Here is a 21,743-nt window from a genome sequence, read left to right as displayed (position 1 = left end):
TCTACTGACCGACAGATAGACAAACACAGGGACGGAAAAAAGGACGGATAGACTGATGGAAAGACAGGCGGACGAACAGCCGATGGTCAAACAGAAGGACTTACGGATGGACGTCGTCTTATCATACAGTAGGATAGAAATGAAAAAAAATAGTCAACAATTAAAAACGTATTGACCATGGATAAATTAACCATCCTATTTTATAACAACTCCACTACCATATCCATAGTAATATGGAAATGGGGGCTAGTCTGGATCATATTTGATTCAGGTTCCGAAAACTCTTATCCGCTTTTTATGTGATTAAGACACTAAATTGGAAGATCGGTCTATATGGCAGCTTTATCTAAATATAGTCTGATCTGGACCATTTGGTGGTCGGAAGACGAAGGGCTTAATACTTATTCACTGTGTCCAATTCCAGTGAAATCGGGTAATAAATGCAGCTTTTATGGGCTTAAGACCATAAATTGGCAGTTCGGTCTATATGGCAGCTATATTTGAATAAAGACCGATCTCAGCCATATACTGGTCGGTCGGACCATATGTTGGTCGAATGACGAAGGGCCTAATACTAATTCACTGTGTCCAATTCCAGCGAAATCGGGTAATAAATGCAGCTTTTATGGGCTTAAGACCATAAATTGGCAGTTCGATCTGTATGGCTGCCATATTTGAATAAAGACCGATCTCAGCCATATTTGAGTCAGATGTCGGCAGGGTTAAAACAATTCACAGTTTCTAATTTCATTAAAATTGGAGCTTTTGTTAAAACAATTCACAGTTTCTAATTTCATTAAAATTGGAGCTTTTGTTGTGGGCTTTTGACCCTAAACTGGCATATCGGTCTATATGGCAGCTATATGTAAATATGTTGCGATATGGGCCATATTTGGTTTGAATATCGGGACCGCCATTACAAGTTAATGTTTTAAATTTCAGCGAAATCGGACAAAAAAAATGCCGTTTTTTGTTGGCTTAAGGCCCTAAATCGCCAGACCGGTCTATATGGCAGCTATATCCAAATAAAGACCGATTTGGTCCATTCAAGAACTTAAGCTGCATGTAGAAGAAATAAGAGTACATATCTCAATTTTTAAAGACTGTAGCGTGATTACAACTGACGGACACAAGGATGGACAGATGGACGGACCGGCAGACACACGGACATCGTTAGGTTAGGTTTAAGTGGCAGTCTGCCATCAGACTCACTTAGACGTTTTCGTCCATTGTGATACCACAGGAACAGAAGAAGAAAGATGTCTTCTAGTTCCCACCGTTGAACCATCCAGATCGCTTTAAAAAGTCCAATAACTTGCGAATGTTCCCATCAGACAGGTTCTCAAAGTAATGAGAACCTAAAGTGGAGCTCCTTCTGGCTGCTAGTGCGGGACACACACACAGAAGGTGTTCTATAGTCTCTTCTTCTTCGATGTCCTCACAGCTTCTGCAAAAGTCGTTGCTGGCAACCATTAGTCTGTCAGCATGTTTTCCGCTTAGACAGTGACCTGTCAAGACGGACACAGTGACTGAGATGCCTGTCTGGACAATGACAGCAAAGCAGTAGACCTCTTCAAATCTAGATTAGGCCACCTAGTTTTGCAGTGCTCACAGCCCCCTCTTTGGGACCATCTATTGTATCATACGTTGTCCTTCGGGCCTGGTCCTGCAAACTTAGCTTACATGTCGCCAGAGGCATACCCACTGATTCCAGTATCCCTGGAATGTGTAAGTTAGTTCCTAGTCTCGCAAGCTCGTCTGCTTTAGAATTCCCTGGTATATCTCTGTGGCCCGGCACCCAGAACAGGTGAATTTTGAACTGTTCAGCCATCTCGTTGAGAGATCTGCGACAGTCGATTGCGGTTTTTGTGTTCAGAAATACGTTATCCAAGGATTTAATGGCTGCCTGGCTGTCTGAGAAGACAGTCATTCCACTACTTTATGTCTAGCCACAATGTCCAGAGGCATAAGATGTATTGGTTGCCCAAAAAGTAATTGCGAATTTTTCATATAGTCGGCGTTGACAAATTTTTTCATCGGCTTGTGACTCTGTAATTGCATTCTTTCTTCTGTCAGTTATCAGCTGTTACTTTTAGCTTGCTTTAGAAAAAAAAATGTGTAAAAAAAGTATATTTGATTAAAGTTCATACTAAGTTTTATTAAAAATGCATTTACTTCCGCAATTACTTTTTGGGCAACCCAATAGCATTAAATTCTGTGCATCAAATGGTGTCGTCCTCAGCACGGCTGTGCTGCACAACCAAGCCATCCTTGGGATCCGGTTAAGCATTGAGTAGTAGGTGAACTCCTAAAGCGCCGTCCACCAGACCACAACACTATATAGCACTGTAGGTCTGGCACGATTGTTGGAAGCCGTAATGGTTCGATTCAAACCATATTTGACACATCTATTGAAGATCAGACAAAGCCTACGCCCTCTAGGGGCTCAAGAATTATAATAGTTTATCTGGGAGCTATGGTTTTAAACGAACATACGTTAGAGGTCATAGAAAAAGTCGGAAGTGCAAAATTTCAGCCAAATTAGATAAAAATTACGCCCTTTAGGAGTTCAAGAAGTTTAATCGGGATATAGGTTACTACGGGAGCTACATCAGATTGTATGTTGAAGGTTATACGAGAAGTAGTTGAGCAAAATTTCAGCCAAGTTATACAAGAACTGCGTTATCCAGGGGCTCAAGGAGTATAATAGGGAGAAAGGTTTATTTGGGAGCTATAACAGCCTGTAAACCGATTCGGAGCATACTTGGCACATATGTTGGAGGTCAGTCAAAAGTTCAATGTGCAGTATTCAGCTATATCAGATAAGAATTAAGCTCTCTAGAAGCTCAAAACGTATTATCGGGAGATCGGTTGATATGAGAGATAAATCTTAATATGGATCGATATGGGCCGTTTACAATCCCAGCCGACCTACACTCAAAGAAATTATTTGTGCAAAATTTCCAGAGCCTAGCTGTACTTCTTCAAAAGTTTGTGTGCTTTTGCACAGACAGACAGAGGGACAGTCGGTCAGACGGACACAAGCACGAACTTGGGTAGATCGACGGAAAATGACATGGCGACAAGAATACGCATACTTTATGGGGTCTAAGACCAATATTTTGATGCGTTACAAACAAAAGGTCGATATTGAGGGTATAATAAAAATTTCTTCAAAAATTCTTCAAAACTTTAATCTATAAAAAAAATTTCCCCCACTGTTAAGTATTATTTACTCTAGTACACCTTTCCAGTTCTTTGGTTATTTAGTTTAAGAGATATTTAACCTACTTTTGTAAATTTAATTTTTTTTGTTTTTCCCTCGTTTTTTTTACTATAGTTTTAAATTAAAACAAAATAAATAGATCAGCTATTGTAAATGATGATGACACTGCTGCTGTTGAAATGTCTCAACAGCAGGACTTCATCATTGGCGATATTAGAAAAAGAAAAACAGGATGTGGAATAGAAAAAAAAAAACAAAATAAAAAAATTTGTAGATAACAAACACCAGAAAATGGAACACTAGCAGCCCAGTTCAGTTGGTCAGTGTGGTCATCTAGTGGCCCGGGGAGGCGGTGTTCCATAGTTTTGTGTGTTTTTGTTGCGAACTCGCCTTTGACGTCGATTGTTTTAATGACTTCATTTGTTCTTGTCTTTCTTTCATTTCCTTTCCAGATTGCTCGTGTGCTCGGAAATTACCAACCGGTCTTCAAACGGACACAGAGAATGTCACAGAACCCTTTAATCCGATTGCCACCAATGGTGAACCGTTTCCATGGCTTAATATGACATTGCCCACAAATGCCCGGCCAATGCGTTACATGGTCACAATACATCCGAATCTAACAACGCTGGACGTCAAAGGTATGTGTTTATACAAGGATTTTAAACTCTATACAGATTTATAGTAAAAAAATATTTAATAGGGAAAAGTTTAAAAATGAAGAAAGCAGAAAAGTTTAAACTAGGACACGTTAGGCATTCACCTAAAGTTGTTGGTTGGATTCCGTATGGAAAAAATCTTTTTAAGGATAGTGATGTTATTGCACATTACCAAATATGGGGTAATTACGTTGTAATGATGGGGTGAACTACTCATCGAACCTATTATCTGCAGCAATCAGTAGCTGATTGCTATACCCAAGTCCTAACAGCGTGCCGCAGTGCACCACCTCTTTGGGGAGAAGTTTTTACATGGCATAGTACCCCACAAATGTCGTCAGCATTAGGAGGGCATAAAGTGGTCGAGTATACATGTACGCACTACGGCGAAGTGGGCTCCGTCTAAGAAGGAAGTTGATCTTTTCAGCAGGACATACAAGCTACCCACAGCGACACCTGTCTCTTGGGAGGGGAGATTGTTCCATTTACTGAATGCGCAAAATACCTGAGTGTTTTGCTGGACACAAAATTGAACTTCAAATTAAACATTTTGGAAAGGCCAAGAAAGGCAACTCTTGTCCTATACACCTGCAAGAGAGCCATTGGCAAAAGTTGGGGGTTTAAAACGCATGTGATGCCCTGGGTTAATACTGCGGTTGTCTGACCTATGCTATACAGGGTTGTTATCTGGAGGAGGGCGCTTCAAAAATCCACCTACTTTTCAATACTCAGTCGGATCCAAAGGATGGCTTGTTTGTGCATCCCAGCCACAAGGGGGACGACAGCATCTGATGCACCATATCTACTGCCTCTGGACCTGGTGGCTAGACAAATTGCTGCGACCACAGCTGCGAAGCTGAGGGAACATTCTCTAAGGTCATGTGACGGCTACAGACACTGTGTTATCCCTGATACAATGTCCGTTGTTACAGGAAGTGTGGACTACACACTGCTTGAGCAGCATATGCTGTGTTCCCGTCCCGCACTAGCAGTCAGAAGGAGTTCCACTTTAGGTTCTCATTTCTTTGAGAACTTGTCTGATTTAGCGGATGTAAACTTTCGCAAACTGTTGAGCTTTATAAAGCGATCTGGATGGTTGAACGGTAGGAACTAGAAGGCATCTTCCTTCTTCTGTCGATATGGTATCACAACGATTACGTCTAAGTTAGACTGCCACTTAAACCTCACCGAACCTAGGAGGGCATAACTACCGCTGAAAATCTTTTTTCTGATGGTTTTCGTCAGGCTTCGAACCCAGGCGTGCAGTGTCATTGGCCTTTGGTAACCAATCTGACAATTTCAAATATATAAACAAGTAAGGCCAAGGCCACCGTAGCGCAGAGGTTAGCATGTCCGCCTATGACGCTGAACGCCTGGGTTCGAATCCTGACGAAAGCATCAGAAAAAATTTTCAGTGGTGGTTTTCCCCTCCTAATGCTGGCAACATTTGTGAGGTACTACGCCATGTAAAGCTTCTCTCCAAAGAGGTGTCGCACAGCGGCAAGCCGTTCGGACTCGGCTATAAAAATGAGGCCCCTTATCATTCAGCTTAAACTTGAATCGGACTGCACTCATTTATATGTGAGAAGTTTGCATTTGCAACAAGTAAGGACGGGCTAAAGTCGGGCGAAGCCAAGCTTTTGATACCCTACACCATATTGGGTATGCAGATTAAGTCGTCGAAACTAAATTTTGCTTAAATTTTCAATGTAGAATATCACAGACGTTGTGCACTATGTAGACGGGCCGTAGGCTCGAAATGGGGCCTGAATCCGAGGATAGTCCACTGGCTCTACAGGAGCGTGATTAGACCGATTCTTACTTACTCCTCAGTAGTTTGGTGGACTGCGATGGAGAAAAAGAGCAACGTTAGGACCATACATCAGATTCAGAGAACATGTTATCTTGGCATAGGCAGAGCGATGAGGACCACGCCCACTAGGGAACTGGAGACTATTCTAAATATCCGACCCATAGACATACAGATTAAGTGCAAGGCAGTCATTGCGGCTATGAGGCTTAAAGCGATGAGAGAATGGATAGAGTATAGGTGCATGTCATACCATCGCGGTATAATGGAGGTGACGATAGGAAACCTGGAAGGATGGGACGATGTCGTCTCGGCTACCTGAGACGACACTTGGGGTCGAGTGCGAGGCACTGCTGCCAGCGGTACAGTCTGGGATTGACGGAAACCTAGTATTGCCATCTGTAAGATCATGTTACACGGATGGATCAAAGCTAGAGGACAGAATGGGCCTGGGGGTCTACACTGAGAACCCAGGGACTGAGATCTGTTTTAGACTGCCTGACCATAATATGGTCCTCCAGGCGGAGATCGGGGCGATCATGGAATGCGCGAGGACGTCGAGTATGAACATCTTTACGGACAGTACACAGGCCATAAAGGCAATAACAACCAGGACGGTAAGATCACGAACAGTCCTGGAATGTAAGAAGGAGATTAACGTCTTCTCTGAGGATGGCACGATCCGCATCGTTTGGGTCTCAAGCCATAGCGGAGTAAGGGGGAATGAAAAAGCAGACGGTTTGGCAGTGATAGCCAGAGGACTGTCGTTAATAAACTTGGTTAACTCGAAGCGTTTCGAGTCGACGCAGTCCGAGTTAAGGGAGTGGCCGACGAATGCGCATGTAACCCTGTGGAATAGCGAAACCGTCGGTAGGACGGCGGAAATCCTATGGGGGATCTAGATCGTGAGAAGACGAGGCTATTACTGAAAGGAAGTAAGAAGGAGGTCAGTATAGCTTTCAGTATCATAACGGGATGCATAGGACTACGAGCTCACTTATGCAAAATCGGTGCAGCAAGTGATAGCATGTGTAGGGCATGCGGGGAAGTTGATGAGATGTTGGAGCATTTCCTATGTCATTGCCGGCTAACAGACACTGGAACTTAGGTGAGGACACAATACCAGACATGAACAAACTTAGGGGCATGATATGGGAAACCATTAAGTATTTTGGAAGTAGAATGGAATTTCTGACTTAGATTTTCTTTTTTGAGGTTACTTTTTAGTGTTTAGCGCACCACAAGCCGATTACTGGCTTAGGTGTATGTCAAGTGGCATGGGCCGGCACTCTCTTTTCAACCTAACCCAACATAGCCTTTAGAAAATATCGGCGTTCAAAATATTGAGAAGATCGGTTGATAAATGTGTTAGCAAAGGACTTAAAAGGGAAAATTGGGAGATACATATATGTGTCCTCTATATCTAAATCTAATCAGATCTCTATGAAATCTACCAGTGATCAGAGAAGAAAATTTATCAGTGATCGAGGAAACCCCTGAGAGAAATTTTGTGAGGATCGGTTAACAAATGACCATATTATTGCAATATTAGTCAAAATCGGATGAAAATATGTGTGGGAACTATATTAAAATCTTAACAGATTTTAACCAATATAGTCATATATGGTTAAAATCATAGAAAAAGAGATTGTGTAAAATTTAGAGAAAATCTGTTAAGAAACACGCTGACAAAGACTCTAAAAGTGAAAATCGGTTGATACCTATATGTGATATATATGGAGATATATCTGAATATGAACCGATTTCTATGAAATTCAACAGCAATGTCTGAAGTCATAAAGGAATCCTTTGTGCCAAATTTCATATCAATCGGTAACCAAATGACCATTTTATTGCAATGTTAGTCCAAATCGGACGAGAGCTATATCCAAATCAGAACAGATTTCGACCAAAATCCTCACGTTTTGTGGTAATGTAGTGTAGTGTAGAAGAAAGCTTAGCTTATGTAGTGTAGAAGAAAGAAAGGGCAAAGTTTTGAGCAGATCGGTTGATTCATGGGCTTGTAAAGGCCTTAGAAGTTGAAATCGGGCAATAGATATAGTTGGGAGTTATATCTGTATCTGAACCGATTTCTATCGAATTCGCCAGTAACGCCGAGATTTATAAAAGAAACCCTTGTGCCGAATTTCGTGGGAATCGGTTCACAAATGACGATACTATTGCAGTATTAGTCCAAATCGGACGAACATACTCCCATATAAATTCAAATCTGAACCGATTTTTTCCAATTTCAAATGGCTTCGTCTCTAAGTCACTGGGAAGTCTTGAATGACAACAGCTTCTGTGGTCACCGTTACAAAAAGAGGGTGGATTGGAAAAGTTTCTGTACACATTCTACAGCACTATTTCTGAAAAGGAAGTGTTATCTAAGGAGGACATTGATTTGAAAGGCAAGCGGATTATAAACGCCCTGAACAACTAGCCTAAGTACCTGAAACGACCGCCATGGTGATCCACAGAACCGGTTAGTCTAAAGAGGGGTTGCAGTTGACTTGTAATAAAGCCCACCACAGAGCTTGGAAATATCAGCAGCCGAAAAGAACTTCGTAGAATAAACATCACCGAAGCCTCTAAGCTGCGGAATATCCTATCCTTCACATCTAATCCAATAGCGTACATTCAGAAATCATAGGTTGTATAAACAATCAATGCGGTGAGGATACACAGTAACTACTCCTGGATACACATTTCCCGAGAAATTGTTCTACAAACTTTAGAAAAAGATTTCGCTGATATACATTCGTAGGGGGTTGTTGAGGAAATTGTGTCTGAGTCAAGAATCCTTTCCCGAGAAATTGTTCTACAAACTTTAGAAAAAGATTTCGCTGATATACATTCGTAGGGGGTTGTTGAGGAAATTGTGTCTGAGTCAAGAATCCTTTTGACGAACAAAGTGTCGACGTTTTTAAATCGCCAAGCCCTGATAGTGTACCACCGGTTGAACTGTAAGCTGTATTCGATAGACTAGCTATCTAGCTTAGGGATATTAACCCTGCTTGTATCGGCATGTCATACATGTATATCTAAGGGATGGAGGAATACAAAAATCATCACGAAAATAAAGTCTTTTCGTTCTAGAAGTCTGTCATCCTTTATACTAAAAACTTTTGGAGAGATTGATAGAAACATATTTCAGAGGAGAACGTATCACGTATTACAGCAGGCTTGAGATTTGTAGAACCATACAGATGAATCAGTAGAGGGACTTCACATATAGCTTACAATATCCACTTCTTTGGAATATATCCATTAAGATGAAAATTGTCTCTGGAAGAAAGTGGTATAAAAGTGGTCGCGTATACTGGACAACTCGTTTGGGTAAAATTTCCCTGTGCTCTTCGAGACAAATTTAAGGGCGGACTAATTTGTCTATGGCAATAGTTATTCTCTTCAGCATAAGATACCAGTTACCCGCGGTGGTAGATGTAGCTTTAAAAGGAGAGAAGTTTCCACTACTTAAAGCGCAAACTACAAAGGTGATTTTCTGGACAGGGAGTTGAACTTCAAATCAGATACATCTGCAAGAATCCCATTGGCAATAGTTGGAAGTTTAAGCCATAGTTGAAAGTTTATCACGTCCGGCTGAATATTGAAGTACTGTCCACCAAAAAAAAAAAAAAAAATCATACAGTATTATAGAAGTATGGTGTTTTTGCCTCCACTGGTACCCCAAAAATCAACCTATTATTCAATGCTCAGTCAGCTCCAAAAGATGTCTGGGCTGCATCACAACCACGCTGTGGACGACACCATCTTATGCACTGAATTTAATGGTACACTAAATACCAGAGGGTCTTCACTGAAGAGGGATTTTTACCCGTCCCGTCTTGAACATATCATTCGACTAGGCTATGCCTAAGGGTCTTAACGTTAGGCCAGAAAAATAATCCGGCTACAATATTAAAGTAAAAGACAAAGGGCAAATTTGGGGCACCATGTTTCCTCAACAGAACGACTTCGATGTCCGACAAGAGCAAATAATTGGTAGTGATCTTGGAAAGCATGAGCTGAACTAGAGCTGGCAAACTATCGTTATTCGTTCCACAGTTTCGATATTTTTCTCCTTAAGAAAAAGAAAAATGTTGTCAAAAATACACTTAAAAAGGCCTAAATTCGACCGGGCCGAGCTTTGAATACCCTCTACACCCGGATACCTGTACAACAGCCAAGCAACAATATTCGAGCTATATTTGAGAAATTTTTTTGACCAGCCTTTCCTCAAGGTTATTTTAAAAGCGCCTTATAAATGTTTGATCTGAGAGATCTAAACCCTTTTTGGGTTTTACCTTGATACTTAAACCCAAACTTGGAATTTCCCACACCTCAGATCATGGCACAGAAACTGTTTAACAGTGTTATTAGCTCAGTTTACATGATGCTTATTATATAAAATATAAATTTGTCTTAGTTTTTAAAATTAACATTTGTTTATAAATTATGGAAGCCAAAATTTTTCGCAAACAAAGGAAAATTTCAACCAAACTTTAAAAATTATCGATAGTGTAAAAATTATCGACATTATCGATGCAAAAATGCCAAACTATCGATAGTATCATTGATAGTTTGCCAGCTCTAAGCTGAACTGAAAGTGTCGTCTCCAGGATCGTGCACAGAAGGCTCAGTTAGGCTCTATGTAGATGGGCCTTAGGCTTAAGATAATGACTATATGCGAGGATAGGACTTTATCCAAAGCTCTTCTAGAGAATAAGATCAATACTAACTAATGCCTTGGTAGTTTGGTAGTAGAGCTGCCAAACTATCGATAATCGCAACATTCGATTTTTTCAATAGTTTTAAAAATAAATATTGATACTATCGTTAATTTCCCATTACCATTATTTCAAACGAAAATGAAAAGTAAAAATCGATTTATGTAGAAGTCATATCAATGCACAGACCAAATAAAACCAAGATTTATAAAGTTAGATGGAAGTCATGAATTTATAGGTGCAAAGTATCTTAAAGGATACATCCAGTGCCGGATCGCTTACTATGCCCACCACCGAAGGAAGGGGATATATTCATTTTGTCATCGAAATATCCATTTCCGACCCTATAAGGTTTATATCCTTGATCGTCGTAAAAATCTAAGACGATCTAGCCATGTCTGTCCGTCTGTCAAGGGTGCTCTGAAAAAGGCTCAGACCAAATCCTAGGTGGAATTCTGCAACTCCATGGAGGATATATCTCAGCACTCTAGGCTAAGAAAGATCCTATCCTCGAAACCTATTATGGTAGGATGTTTTTAGAAGTCAGAGAATGAATGGACAATGTGTAGTGAGGAAACACTAGAACTACTCGTTGATACACATTTCCCGGGAAACTCTCCAACGGACAACAAGGCGCCAGAAGAGGCTGTCACTAATATGCATTCGTCGAAAATTGTAGGTGAAATTGTGTCTGAGTCGAAAATCCTTTAGACGATATAAAAGTGTTGACTTTTTTTAATCGCCAGGCCCTAATGATGTATCACCGGTTGAATAATAAGCGTTGATCGATAGACTGTCTCATTGGCTTAGGGAGATATAATCTGCTTGTATCAGCATGTGGTACATTCCTGTGGGATGGAGGGACACAAAGGTCATTTTTATTCCAAAAGCTGGAAAACCTTACCACACGAAGGTGAAAGATTTTCGTCCTATTAGTCTGTCATCCTTTACACTGAAGTGTGTGTCTGAGTCCTTTGGGCGATATAAAAGTGTTGACTTTTTTTAATCGCCAGGCCCTAATGATATATCACGGGTTGAAAAATAAGCGTTGTCCGATAGACTGGCTCATTGGCTTAGGGAGATATAATCTGCCTATATCAGCATGTGGTACATTCCTGTGGGATGAAGGGATACAAAGGTCAATTTCATTCCAAAAGCTGGAATACCTTATCACACGAAGGCGACAGATTTTCGCCCAATTAGTCTGTCATCCTTTATACTGAAGACTCTAGAGAGGTTGATGGAAACATATCTTGAGGCAAAGATCCCTGGAGATCGCCTGTTTCGGCAGCAGCATGCATATAGTAAAGACAAGTCCACTGAAACAGCCCTTCACGACACAGTCGCCTATTTAGAGGATTCTCTCGCTGTAAGGCTTATAAAATTCAGAAAAAATGCATGAAATCTTTATTTGAATCGATAGAACGGCCCATATAATATAATCTTCCAAGATTATTTCATGCAAATGTTGGCTGTGACTGCGTCTCAAATGATCCATCCGCTTAGACCAATTTTGGCATACTCTTTGCAACATTTCGGCCGGTATCTCATGAATAAATGCTTCAATGTGGTCTTCCAATGCGTCAAATGAAGCGGGTTTGTCTGCATAGACATGAGCTTTTTCATAGCCCCACAAAAAATCGTCTAAAGGCGTTAAAATGCATCTATCAAGGCGACCAATTGACCGGACCCGAACGTAAAATAAAATGTTCACCGAACTCACCACTCAATAAGTCCATTGTTACGCGCGCTGTGTGGCATGTGGCACTGTCTTGTTGAAATCACATGTCATACAAGTCAAGCTTTAGCATTTTGGACAAAAAAAGTTGGATACCTTCTCACGGTAGCGCTCACCATTCACAGTTACGTTACGATTCGCACCACCTTTGAAGAAGTACGGTCCAATGATGCCACCAGCCCATAAACCTAACCAAACTGTGACTTTTTCTGAATGCTTTGGTAGCTCTGGCTGTTCTTCACTCCAAAATCGATAATTCTGCTTATTTACGTACCCATTGAGCCAAAAATGAGAAAAAAATAAGCAAAAATGAGCGCGCGATGAACTTCCTTAACAAAGCACGCATTTTGATATAAAATTCAATAATTTGCAAACGTTGTTTATTTATAAGACGACGATTTATGGTTAGGTTATAGACCAAGCTGAAGATGTTTGACAGTGAAACAAAACACGAAACGTGCGTGAGCTATTTAAACCAGTGTTGCCAAAAAAGATAATAGCTAAAAAATCACCTATAACAATGGTAGCTCTTCTCGAACATTCTCGACGGTGAAGATGCTCTCAATATTGTAAAACCGACGTCAATCATGAAGAACCTAAAGTTTCTAGGCATCAACAATACCGTAAGAATGTTTATTAATAACTTACTTGCTAAAAGATGTGTTAGGGTAGGCTTAGGACCTGTAAATCTGAAAAGATGAGTCAGAAGAGGAAAACCAAAAGGTGTACTGTCTTCTCTACTTTGGAGTATGGAATTTATATATTTGTTTGTGGCAGAAAAAGGAATGAAAAGTGGTCACGCATACTGATGACGTGGCTATTGCGGTTAGTGGAAAGTTGCCCAGCGCTCTTAGGGATATACTTCAGGAAGTTCTATGTGCGACAGCGAAGTAGGCTACCGTGTAAGACAGAAGTTGTTATTTTCCGCAGGAGATATAAGTTATCTACAGTGGCACCTGTCTCCTTGGAAGGAGAAAATGTTCCATTTACTAAAAGCGCAAAATACCCAGGTATTTGCATTTTGGACAGAAAATTTAATTTCAAATCAAGCATTTTGGAAAGAACGGGATGGGCAACACTTGCCCTATCTATACACCAGCACGAGAACCATTGGCAAAAGTATAGGTTTTAAAACGTGTGTCATGCACTGGGTTTATACTGCAGCTGTCGGCCTACAATGCTGTATGGTGTTTTGGTCTGGAGGACGGCGCTACAAAAGTCCACCTACTGTTCAATACTCAGCCGGATCCAATGTTACACCTAGTGCCTCTGAACATTTCGGCTAGACAAATTGCTGCGACCACTTCTGGGAGGCTAAGGGAGCTTTCTCTTTGGTTATGTGGCGGAAATGGACACTGTGTTATCCTTGAAACAAGGGTAGGCTTAGGACCTGTAGGCAACTAATACGATATCCTTGATAATAGAAGTTTCAAAGACTTCTATACGGATGTTTCCAAACTAGACGACCAAGTGGGCTTTGAATTGTACTCAAAGAACAAATACAACAAAGGAAATACGAATTTAATTTTTTTTGGAAATCGGCCACTAAAACTTCACGGAGAGATCATAGTGCCAGAGGTATCTTCAATACAGGAAAATGGTGTAAAGTGGGTCCAATATGAAGTCAATATGAACTAAACAAGTAAAGTATCAATGATTTTATGTTCAAACAAAGTATTGGGTTGCCCAAAAAGTAATTGCGGATTTTTTAAAAGAAAGTAAATGCATAAATTTTCTCATGTGCTCAATGTTGTACACTTCTTCTTCAATTTTTTACACTAAGTTTCAAGATGCCTTGCTCCACCCCATTTTTCCATAAGGGTTTCGGTCTTCTAACATTTTTGTATGTCTTGCAATATCGTCTCAAATACCTCTTATTTGAGTCCTTAGAAGGGGACGACTCTTTCACCGCTTTGGGCAATATGGGTATCAAATGGAAGGTATTTAAATGTAGAGTACAAATCAGACATACAATGTTATGCCTTCGCGTCTGAGGGGCCTCCCGACCCCGCCCCCCCAAAACCCCCCCACACGGACATGTTTACCGATTGGGACAATATGGGTATCAAACGAAAGGTATTTAAGAGTAGAGCACGAACTTGGTATACAAATTTCTATGTCAGTAGAGTTCGAATCTAATGTTGATATAAAGATTCAACAATCTGGGTCACGCCCTGCCTTTTAGCAGGACATGTATATCGCGACAATAAAAAGCCAGAAATAAATTGTCTTTTGGGTCTTACCAACTACACCAAACTGTCATGTAAGACGATCGAGAATATATTTTACTCCAATAAAAGGATCTGCCAGAGTACAATACCCTCCCCCTATCCCAAACCCAAAAAAAATAATTAGTGTGGATCTGAACGAGACCCGTTGCCCGGAACATCTTGATAGCCACCTTCAAAATGCTTGACATTATAGGGCCAAACAACATTGTGCTCTAGCACGATGCTGATATTATTTCATGGTCCGCCCCCTAAACTCCTTTCAAACCGGCCATGTTCGCATACTATGACATAATAGGTATTTGATAGTAGAAAACGAATTTAATATCCAATTTTGAGACCACCCCAATTTCCTGTAGGGATATGAGTGCGAGGTGGCCTTCCAAACTTTTAGGATCATATTCTAACATCAAATGCGTAATCTACCTCGAAAGCCACCTTAGCGCAGAGGTTAGCATGTCCGCCTATGACGTTGAACGCCTGGGTTCGAATCCTGGCGGGACCATCAGAAAAAATGTTTACCAGTGGTTTTCCCCTCCTAATACTGGCAACATTTGTGAGGTGCTATGCCATATAAAACTTCTCTCCAAAGAGGTGTCGCACTCGGCTAAAAAAGGAGGCCCCTTATCATTGAGCTTAAACTTGAATTGGACTGCACTCATTGATATGGAAGAAGTTTGCCCCTGTTCCTTAGTGGAATGTTCATGGGCAAAATTAGCAATCTTCCTCCAAATATTGGGTAGCCGAAAAAGTAATTGCGGATTTTTCATATAGTCGGCGTTGACAAATTTTTTCACAGCTTGTGACTCTGTAATTGCATTCTTTCTTCTGTCAGTTATCAGCTGTTACTTTTAGCTTGCCTTAGAAAAAAAGTATAAAAAAAGTATATTTGATTAAAGTTCATTCTAAGTTTTATTAAAAATGCATTTACTTTCTTTTAAAAAATCCGCAATTACTTTTTGGGCAACCCAATATATTCGTATTTCATTACGTATGCCCCAATTCCTAAGTGGAATGTTCATGGGCAAAATTGCATATTTTGCATCCATATTTTCTCAAACTGAAAACATGCCCATTTGGGTGGGTTCTTGAGGTGGGGTGTTCTTCCATATAACTTAACCTAAATGTTTTCAATATATTCGCGCTTTAGGGTTACCATAAGATTTTGCTCCCATTGGCGAAATTTAGCATTTTTGAAAATTAAGCAACGGGAGGGTTTTTGTTGCAATTGGAAATCTACAATTGTGAATGCACAAATCTTTCCCGATCTACCCCAATAAACATTAAAAATAACATTTAATTAAAATATATATTTTGCAATTACCCATCAACCTCCATTAATTTGAATATGTCACCCATTAATGAAAAAATATTTTCACATTATTATCTTCCCCTTTTTTCTTGCATACCATCCTTGAAGGTCAAGTGACAATCGACCTTTTTATAGAAAAGGAAACACAATTCATTGTGCTACACATACAGGATCTAAATGTCACAGAAAAGGTAAGTCTCCTACCCCACTTCCATCTCATTTAGGTTTCCAGTTGATTTTCTTTTCCATGTCTATATTTGATTGTGTTCTTCTTTCCCTCGATGTAATTTATTTATGTATGTTTGCATTAATTTGCTTTGTGTTGAGGCTTCTGTCCCATCGCCTCCAAAGACGCTCTATCGTTAAACTACTGTGTAGTTATTTTGCTTTACCTCACTCACTTGTCACTTGTTCTTTGAGCCACAATCACCAAGTTGTGAAGGAGGGTAATCATCATTAGGAAGAACACTCTCAAGAGTTTCATCGATAATTGTTTGTACTCAACAACTAAGAAAAACATAAGGTCATGTCTATGGGAATTCAATTACCGGCAAAATCGATACATTGTCATAAACAGTAGAGTGGGTCATTGGAAAATATCAAATCACACAGGTTGTATGATTTGATATAAAAATTACTACTATAAAATACGGCGGAGTCTTAAAAAATATACTTTCTATGGGCTCAGGGAGTAAAATACAGAGAGCAGGCTATATGACAGCTACATCCAAAGATATTTCTGGTGCCGGCCACAGAAATATCCCAGCAAATGGTGGAGTAAACAAGCGTAAATGGGGATTCACCCTCCCAATGGACGAAGAATATGCCTTGCAGCGTAGGATAGAGGGCGCAACATTCTGCATTTACGAAAAAAGAGGTGTTTTTTCAAACACAGCACACTGTCTTCACCTGTCTCAGAGGAAAAGAAATAAGAGCAGAAAACATAAAAACAAAGATGACTAGTAGCGAGGATAACTGAAGAGCCGTTGTAAGTTTTGTTCTGTGCTGTTCAGAGCGTAGAAAAAAGACCTTGACGCGATACGAATTATAAAGTCACTGCCATATTGAGAGGGCATGTGAACGCAGGGACATCAGAACATGCATGCCAAATGCTACATAAATATCCACTTCAAATTAATGCCGAGGTGGTTTATAAATCTAGTTGACATGATGGGTTTTTGGACGGCAGAGGCCAGGAAGCGTAATGCATTTTCCCACCTTATGCCAAAAATTGTTATTAAGGTTTAAGCCTCAAGCGAGCCTGAGGTCTTAAAGTTCTAATGGAATATTGGAATGATGTCGTGCAGCTAATTCGCGGTTACTTTCTGTCAAAGATTAGTGAGATCATGGAAATTTCATTGAGGAATGAACTCTGGACGAACACAAGGAGGACAGAGTTGGTTCTTTTTATTTAAAGATATAAGATAAAGAAATTTTGACACTCATCACAGATGTGGGTCATACTGCTACCGTCAAATGAGGCAAAATACCTGGGGCTGGTGCTCGTTTCAAAATTTTCTGAGAAAGGATGTACCGAAGGAAGACATTGTAAAGCACTGTACACGTGTTCGAGAAGGATGTTAGGTAAGGAGAAGAAGATATATACGATTTGGGGTTCTATGGATAGAAGAACTTGTGTTAGGGAGTTCGATAAGGTTCAAAGGTATCACTGTGGGCGTCAAAAGAGAATGAGTTGAAGACGAATCCAAAAAAAGATGGAACTGATTGTTGTTGTTATAGCTGTGTGTTGTATACTGAGGCGGCATCTCTTGCCGATACAACCAGCTGCCATGGGATTGCCTGATATTTTTGACTTGGAGATATAAGCTATCGAAATTTAATCTCCCGTCTTTGGATGGGGTCACTCTTCATTTGTCAAAGAAGGCAAAACAAGTCCTCGATTCGAAGGTGATAGTACAGAGTCAGTGCAAAGATGATTTACTAGATGCATACAGCCTTAGCATACAGCCTATGGTTGTTGTTGTTGTAGCAGTGTCTTGTGTTCTATCTTTCAACTGCTTGATTCTGTTGCGAATCCAGATCCAGGGACACTGCGACTAAGATGGGTCTGAGTCGAGTAGGTCTTGCTGGGCAGTTAAATAGGTGACGTATGTAGTGTGGTCCCTGGTCACAATCGGGACATACACCCTGTACGTCGGCACTTATCCTCTGTAAGAACAAAGACGGCTGCATTAGCAGGATCGTAATTGAGCCAGAACTTCTCTGGTTTGCCGGGGAGGTCAATTTCTTTAGATGTAATGGGAGGCGGTCATTCTTCAAGGAACACCCAGTAGCTATTGACCGCATCTGCTATCGTGTCTGCATAAATGTTGTCTAGGCCCGCTTGATCTAGAGGTTCTCTCTGGTAGCACTGAACCTTACGCTCTAGATCACGTAGGTCTACCTTAAGGCTTCTAGACGGTGGATACCTATCCACAAAATAATGATTTGGATGGTATCTGCGATAGTAGCCCATAAGGTGTTGACCTATGGTGAATAAATATAGTGGAGAGCTTTGAATAGGAGGACTCAGATGTGGTCCACACCGCAGGCTACTCTAGAAGCGACGCTACCTAATAAGTCCGATATTGGGGATTGTAGATATCCCAATATCTACAAACAATACTAGGGATATCGTAGTTCCTATCGGTTCTATCAGGAATAGTGGTACAGTACTTTTTATCAAAAAGCGGCTCAGGTAGGGTATAATCCACACTGCCTGGAACATCAGATATTGTATCAAGGATAATACAGTATCCGTAGCCGCCACATGACCACTGAGAAAGCTTCCTTAACCTCACCGCAGTGCTCCCTGCAATTTGCCTAGCCACAATGTCCAGAGGCATTAGATGTAGCATTAAATTCAGTACATCAGATGGTGTCGTCCTCAGTGCGGCTGTGATGCACAAAGAAGCCATCCTTTGGATCCGGTTAAGTATTGAGCAGTAGGTGGACATTTTAAGCGCCGTCCACCAGGTCACAACACCATATAGCATTGTAGGTCTGACATTTACAGTATATGCCCAATGCACGACACCCGATCTAAACCCCAAACTTTTTCAAATGGCTCTCTTGCAGGTATATAGGGCAAGAGATGCCTTTCTTGTCCTTTCCAAAATGTTGGATTTGAAGTTCAATTTACTGTCCAGTCAAACACCCAAGTATTTTGCGCTTGCGGAACATGCTCTCCTCCCAAGGAGACAGGTTCCACTGTAGGCAACTTGTATCTCCTGCTGAAAAGAACTACTTCTGTCTTGCACGGATTTATACCTAGACCACTTTGCTGTTGGACGTAGAGCTTCCCGAAGTATATTTCTTAGAGTGCTGGGATACTTTCCCCTAAACGGAATTACCAGATCATCAGCATACGCGACCACTTGTAAACCTTTTTCTTCCAGAGACAATAATAAATTGTTAATGGCTGTATTCCAAAGTAGAGGAGGCAGTACACCTCCTTGAGGTGTTCCTCTGCTAACCCATCTTTTAAAATCAACAGATCCCAAGCCTGCCGTAATGCATCTTTTAAATGAACTTTCCTACAGAAGAGTTGATGCCTGGAAACTCCAACTCCTTCATGATTGACGTCGGTTTTACATAATTGAAAGCACCTTCAATGTCAAGAAATGCTACCATTGTATATTCCTTGACATCCAGAGAACTCTCTTTATATCCGACTAGACCGTGAAGTGCTATTTCAGTGAATTTGCCTTTACTATATACATGCTGCTGCCGCGACAGGTGATCTCCAGACATCTTTGCCGTAAGATATGTTTCTATCAACCTCTCAAGAGTCTTCGGCATAAAGGATGACAGACTAATAGGACGAAAATCTTTCGCCTTCGTGTGATAGGGTTTTCCTGCTTTCGAAATGAAAATGACCTTCGTGTCCCTCCATCCCACAGGTATATATGACATTCTGATACAAGCAAAGTATATCTCCCTAAGCCAGGGAACCACTCTATCAGACACAGCTTGTAATTCAACCGTTGATACATCATCAGAGCCTAGCGACTTAAAGGAGTCGAAACTTCTTATCGCCCAAAGGATTTTCGGCTCAGATACAATTTCTCTAAGAACCTCCGACGAATGCATACCAGTGACAATCTCTTTTGGCGCCACGTTGTGCGTTGGAGAATTTCCCGGGAATTGTGTTTCAACGAGTAGTTCTAGTGTTTCCTCACTAGACATTGTCCATACATTCACTTCACTTCTGAATATACCCCACCGTAATAGGTCTCGAGGACAGAATCTTCCTTAGCCTAGAGGCCTCAAAGGCCATAACGACATTTGAATTTTTTTTTATGTTGTCGCCAAAATTGGGACATGCTAACCTCTGCGCTACGGTAGCCTCCATGTCTATCGTGGATTTACCATGTCTAAAGCCGCACTGATAGGGCTCAATTATTTTTTTTTACTTTAATCTTTCACACAGTACGTACGCTCGATAGTATCTTGTGTGCGATGGGGGGGAGACTTCTTCCTCTGTAGTTGGCACATACTGCCTTGTCCCCTTTCTAGTGTACGGGACAAAGTATGCTGAGGTTCCAGTCATCGGGTATTCGTTCTTCTAGCCTGATTGCGCAGACGAGCCGATACATACGCATGATGCCGCTTCCGATTTCAAATAGTTCAAACGGCAGTCCGTCGGCTGCTGTTGCCGTATTGTTTTTTAGTCGGGTTATTCGTGTTTCCGACGTCCAGGTTCCATGCAGTATCAGATCGTACGTTTCTCGCAACACTGTTCCCTTTGCTTCAACAAGGTAAATATCCAAATCGATGGTCGTCGCTCGGATCGATCGTACATCTAACACAATGGTTGAATGCCTTACATCTATCACAACATGATCTATTTGGTTTATCGCGTTTTGATCCAGTGACAGCCATGTGGCCGTGTTAATGCTTTTTGATGTTGGTATCTACAGAAATCTTAGAAAAAATTCTAGCTTTGTTCGTCTTTGTCTTACCTCGGGACATGGGCGCAAATAAAGCTGATGTTGATGAATTTGGCTTTTATGCGGAATGTGGCTAACCTCTCATCCATCGGAGTATACATGGAGACAGGATGTTTCAGTCTCAGACTAAACACAGGTTAGGTTAGGTTGAAAAGAGAGCAGATATTAATCTTCCCCATGCCACTATGGACATACACCTAAGCCAGTAATCGGCTGATTGTGCCCTCAAAAATTATAAATTAACCTCTAAAAAGAAAATGTTAAGTTAGGAATTCCATGCTACTTACAAAATCCTTAATTCTTGCTTCCTTTCAGTAATAGCCTCATGTTGTCACGATCTGGATCCCCCCATAGGATTTTCGCCTTCCTACCGACCGTTTCGCTGTACCACTATGTTGTATGCGCATTCGTCGCTCAATCCCTTAACTCGAACTGTGTCGACCCTAAAGGCTTCGGGTTAACCAAGTTTATTGGCGGCAGTCCTCGGGCCTTCACCGGTTAATCGTCTGCCCTTTGATTCCCCCTTACTCCGTTATGGCCCAGCACCTAAACGATGCGGATTTGGCCATCCTCAGAGAAGGCATTATTAATCTCCTTCTTACACTGCAAGGTTGTTCGTGACCTTACCGTCCTGGTTGTTATTGCCCTTATGGCAATTTTAGTGTCTGTAAAGATGTTCAGCACCTCACCATTTCACGCATTCCGTCTAAGTCTAAGGCAGTATAAAACAGATCTCAGTCCCTGGGTTATCAATGTAAACCCCCAGGCCCACATTCTCCTCTAGCTTTGATCCATCCGTGTAACATGATCTTCCAGATGGCAATACTAGGGTTCCGTCAATCCAAGACTGTGCCGATGGCAGCGGTGCCTCGCACTCGACTTCAAGGTTCATCTCAGGTATCCGATCGGAAACCTCTTCCCTTCCTTCCAGGTTTCCTATCGTCGCCTCGATTATACCGCGATGGTATGAGCTGCTCCCATCCTCAATCCATTCTCCCATCGCCTTAAGTCTCATAGCCGCAGTAGCTGCCTCACACTTAATCTGTATTTCAATGGGTCGGATATCTAGAATAGTCTCCAGTGTCACG

At 41.1% G+C, this 21,743-nt stretch overlaps 1 protein-coding gene across 9 annotated transcripts in view; it reads left to right on the top strand.

Annotated features, from left to right (window-relative positions):
- The window catches only part of LOC106090651 (endoplasmic reticulum aminopeptidase 2), a 246,542-nt gene that overhangs the window by 192,960 nt on the left and 31,839 nt on the right, over positions 1–21,743 (top strand). For 8 of the 9 annotated variants that reach the window (XM_059362265.1, XM_059362267.1, XM_059362266.1 and 5 more), the window contains 2 exons: positions 3,679–3,867; positions 15,812–15,894. In XM_059362265.1, the coding sequence (XP_059218248.1) occupies positions 3,679–3,867; positions 15,812–15,894 (272 nt within the window). The remainder of the gene's footprint in view (positions 1–3,678; positions 3,868–15,811; positions 15,895–21,743) is intronic. The other variant, XM_059362268.1, reaches the window with a different exon arrangement.

This window comes from Stomoxys calcitrans, chromosome 2 (genome assembly GCF_963082655.1).
Source record: "Stomoxys calcitrans chromosome 2, idStoCalc2.1, whole genome shotgun sequence".
NCBI lineage: Eukaryota > Metazoa > Arthropoda > Insecta > Diptera > Muscidae > Stomoxys > Stomoxys calcitrans.
The sequence above is the reverse complement of the archived record's forward strand: the minus strand, read 5'-3'. Positions and strand labels throughout refer to the sequence as shown.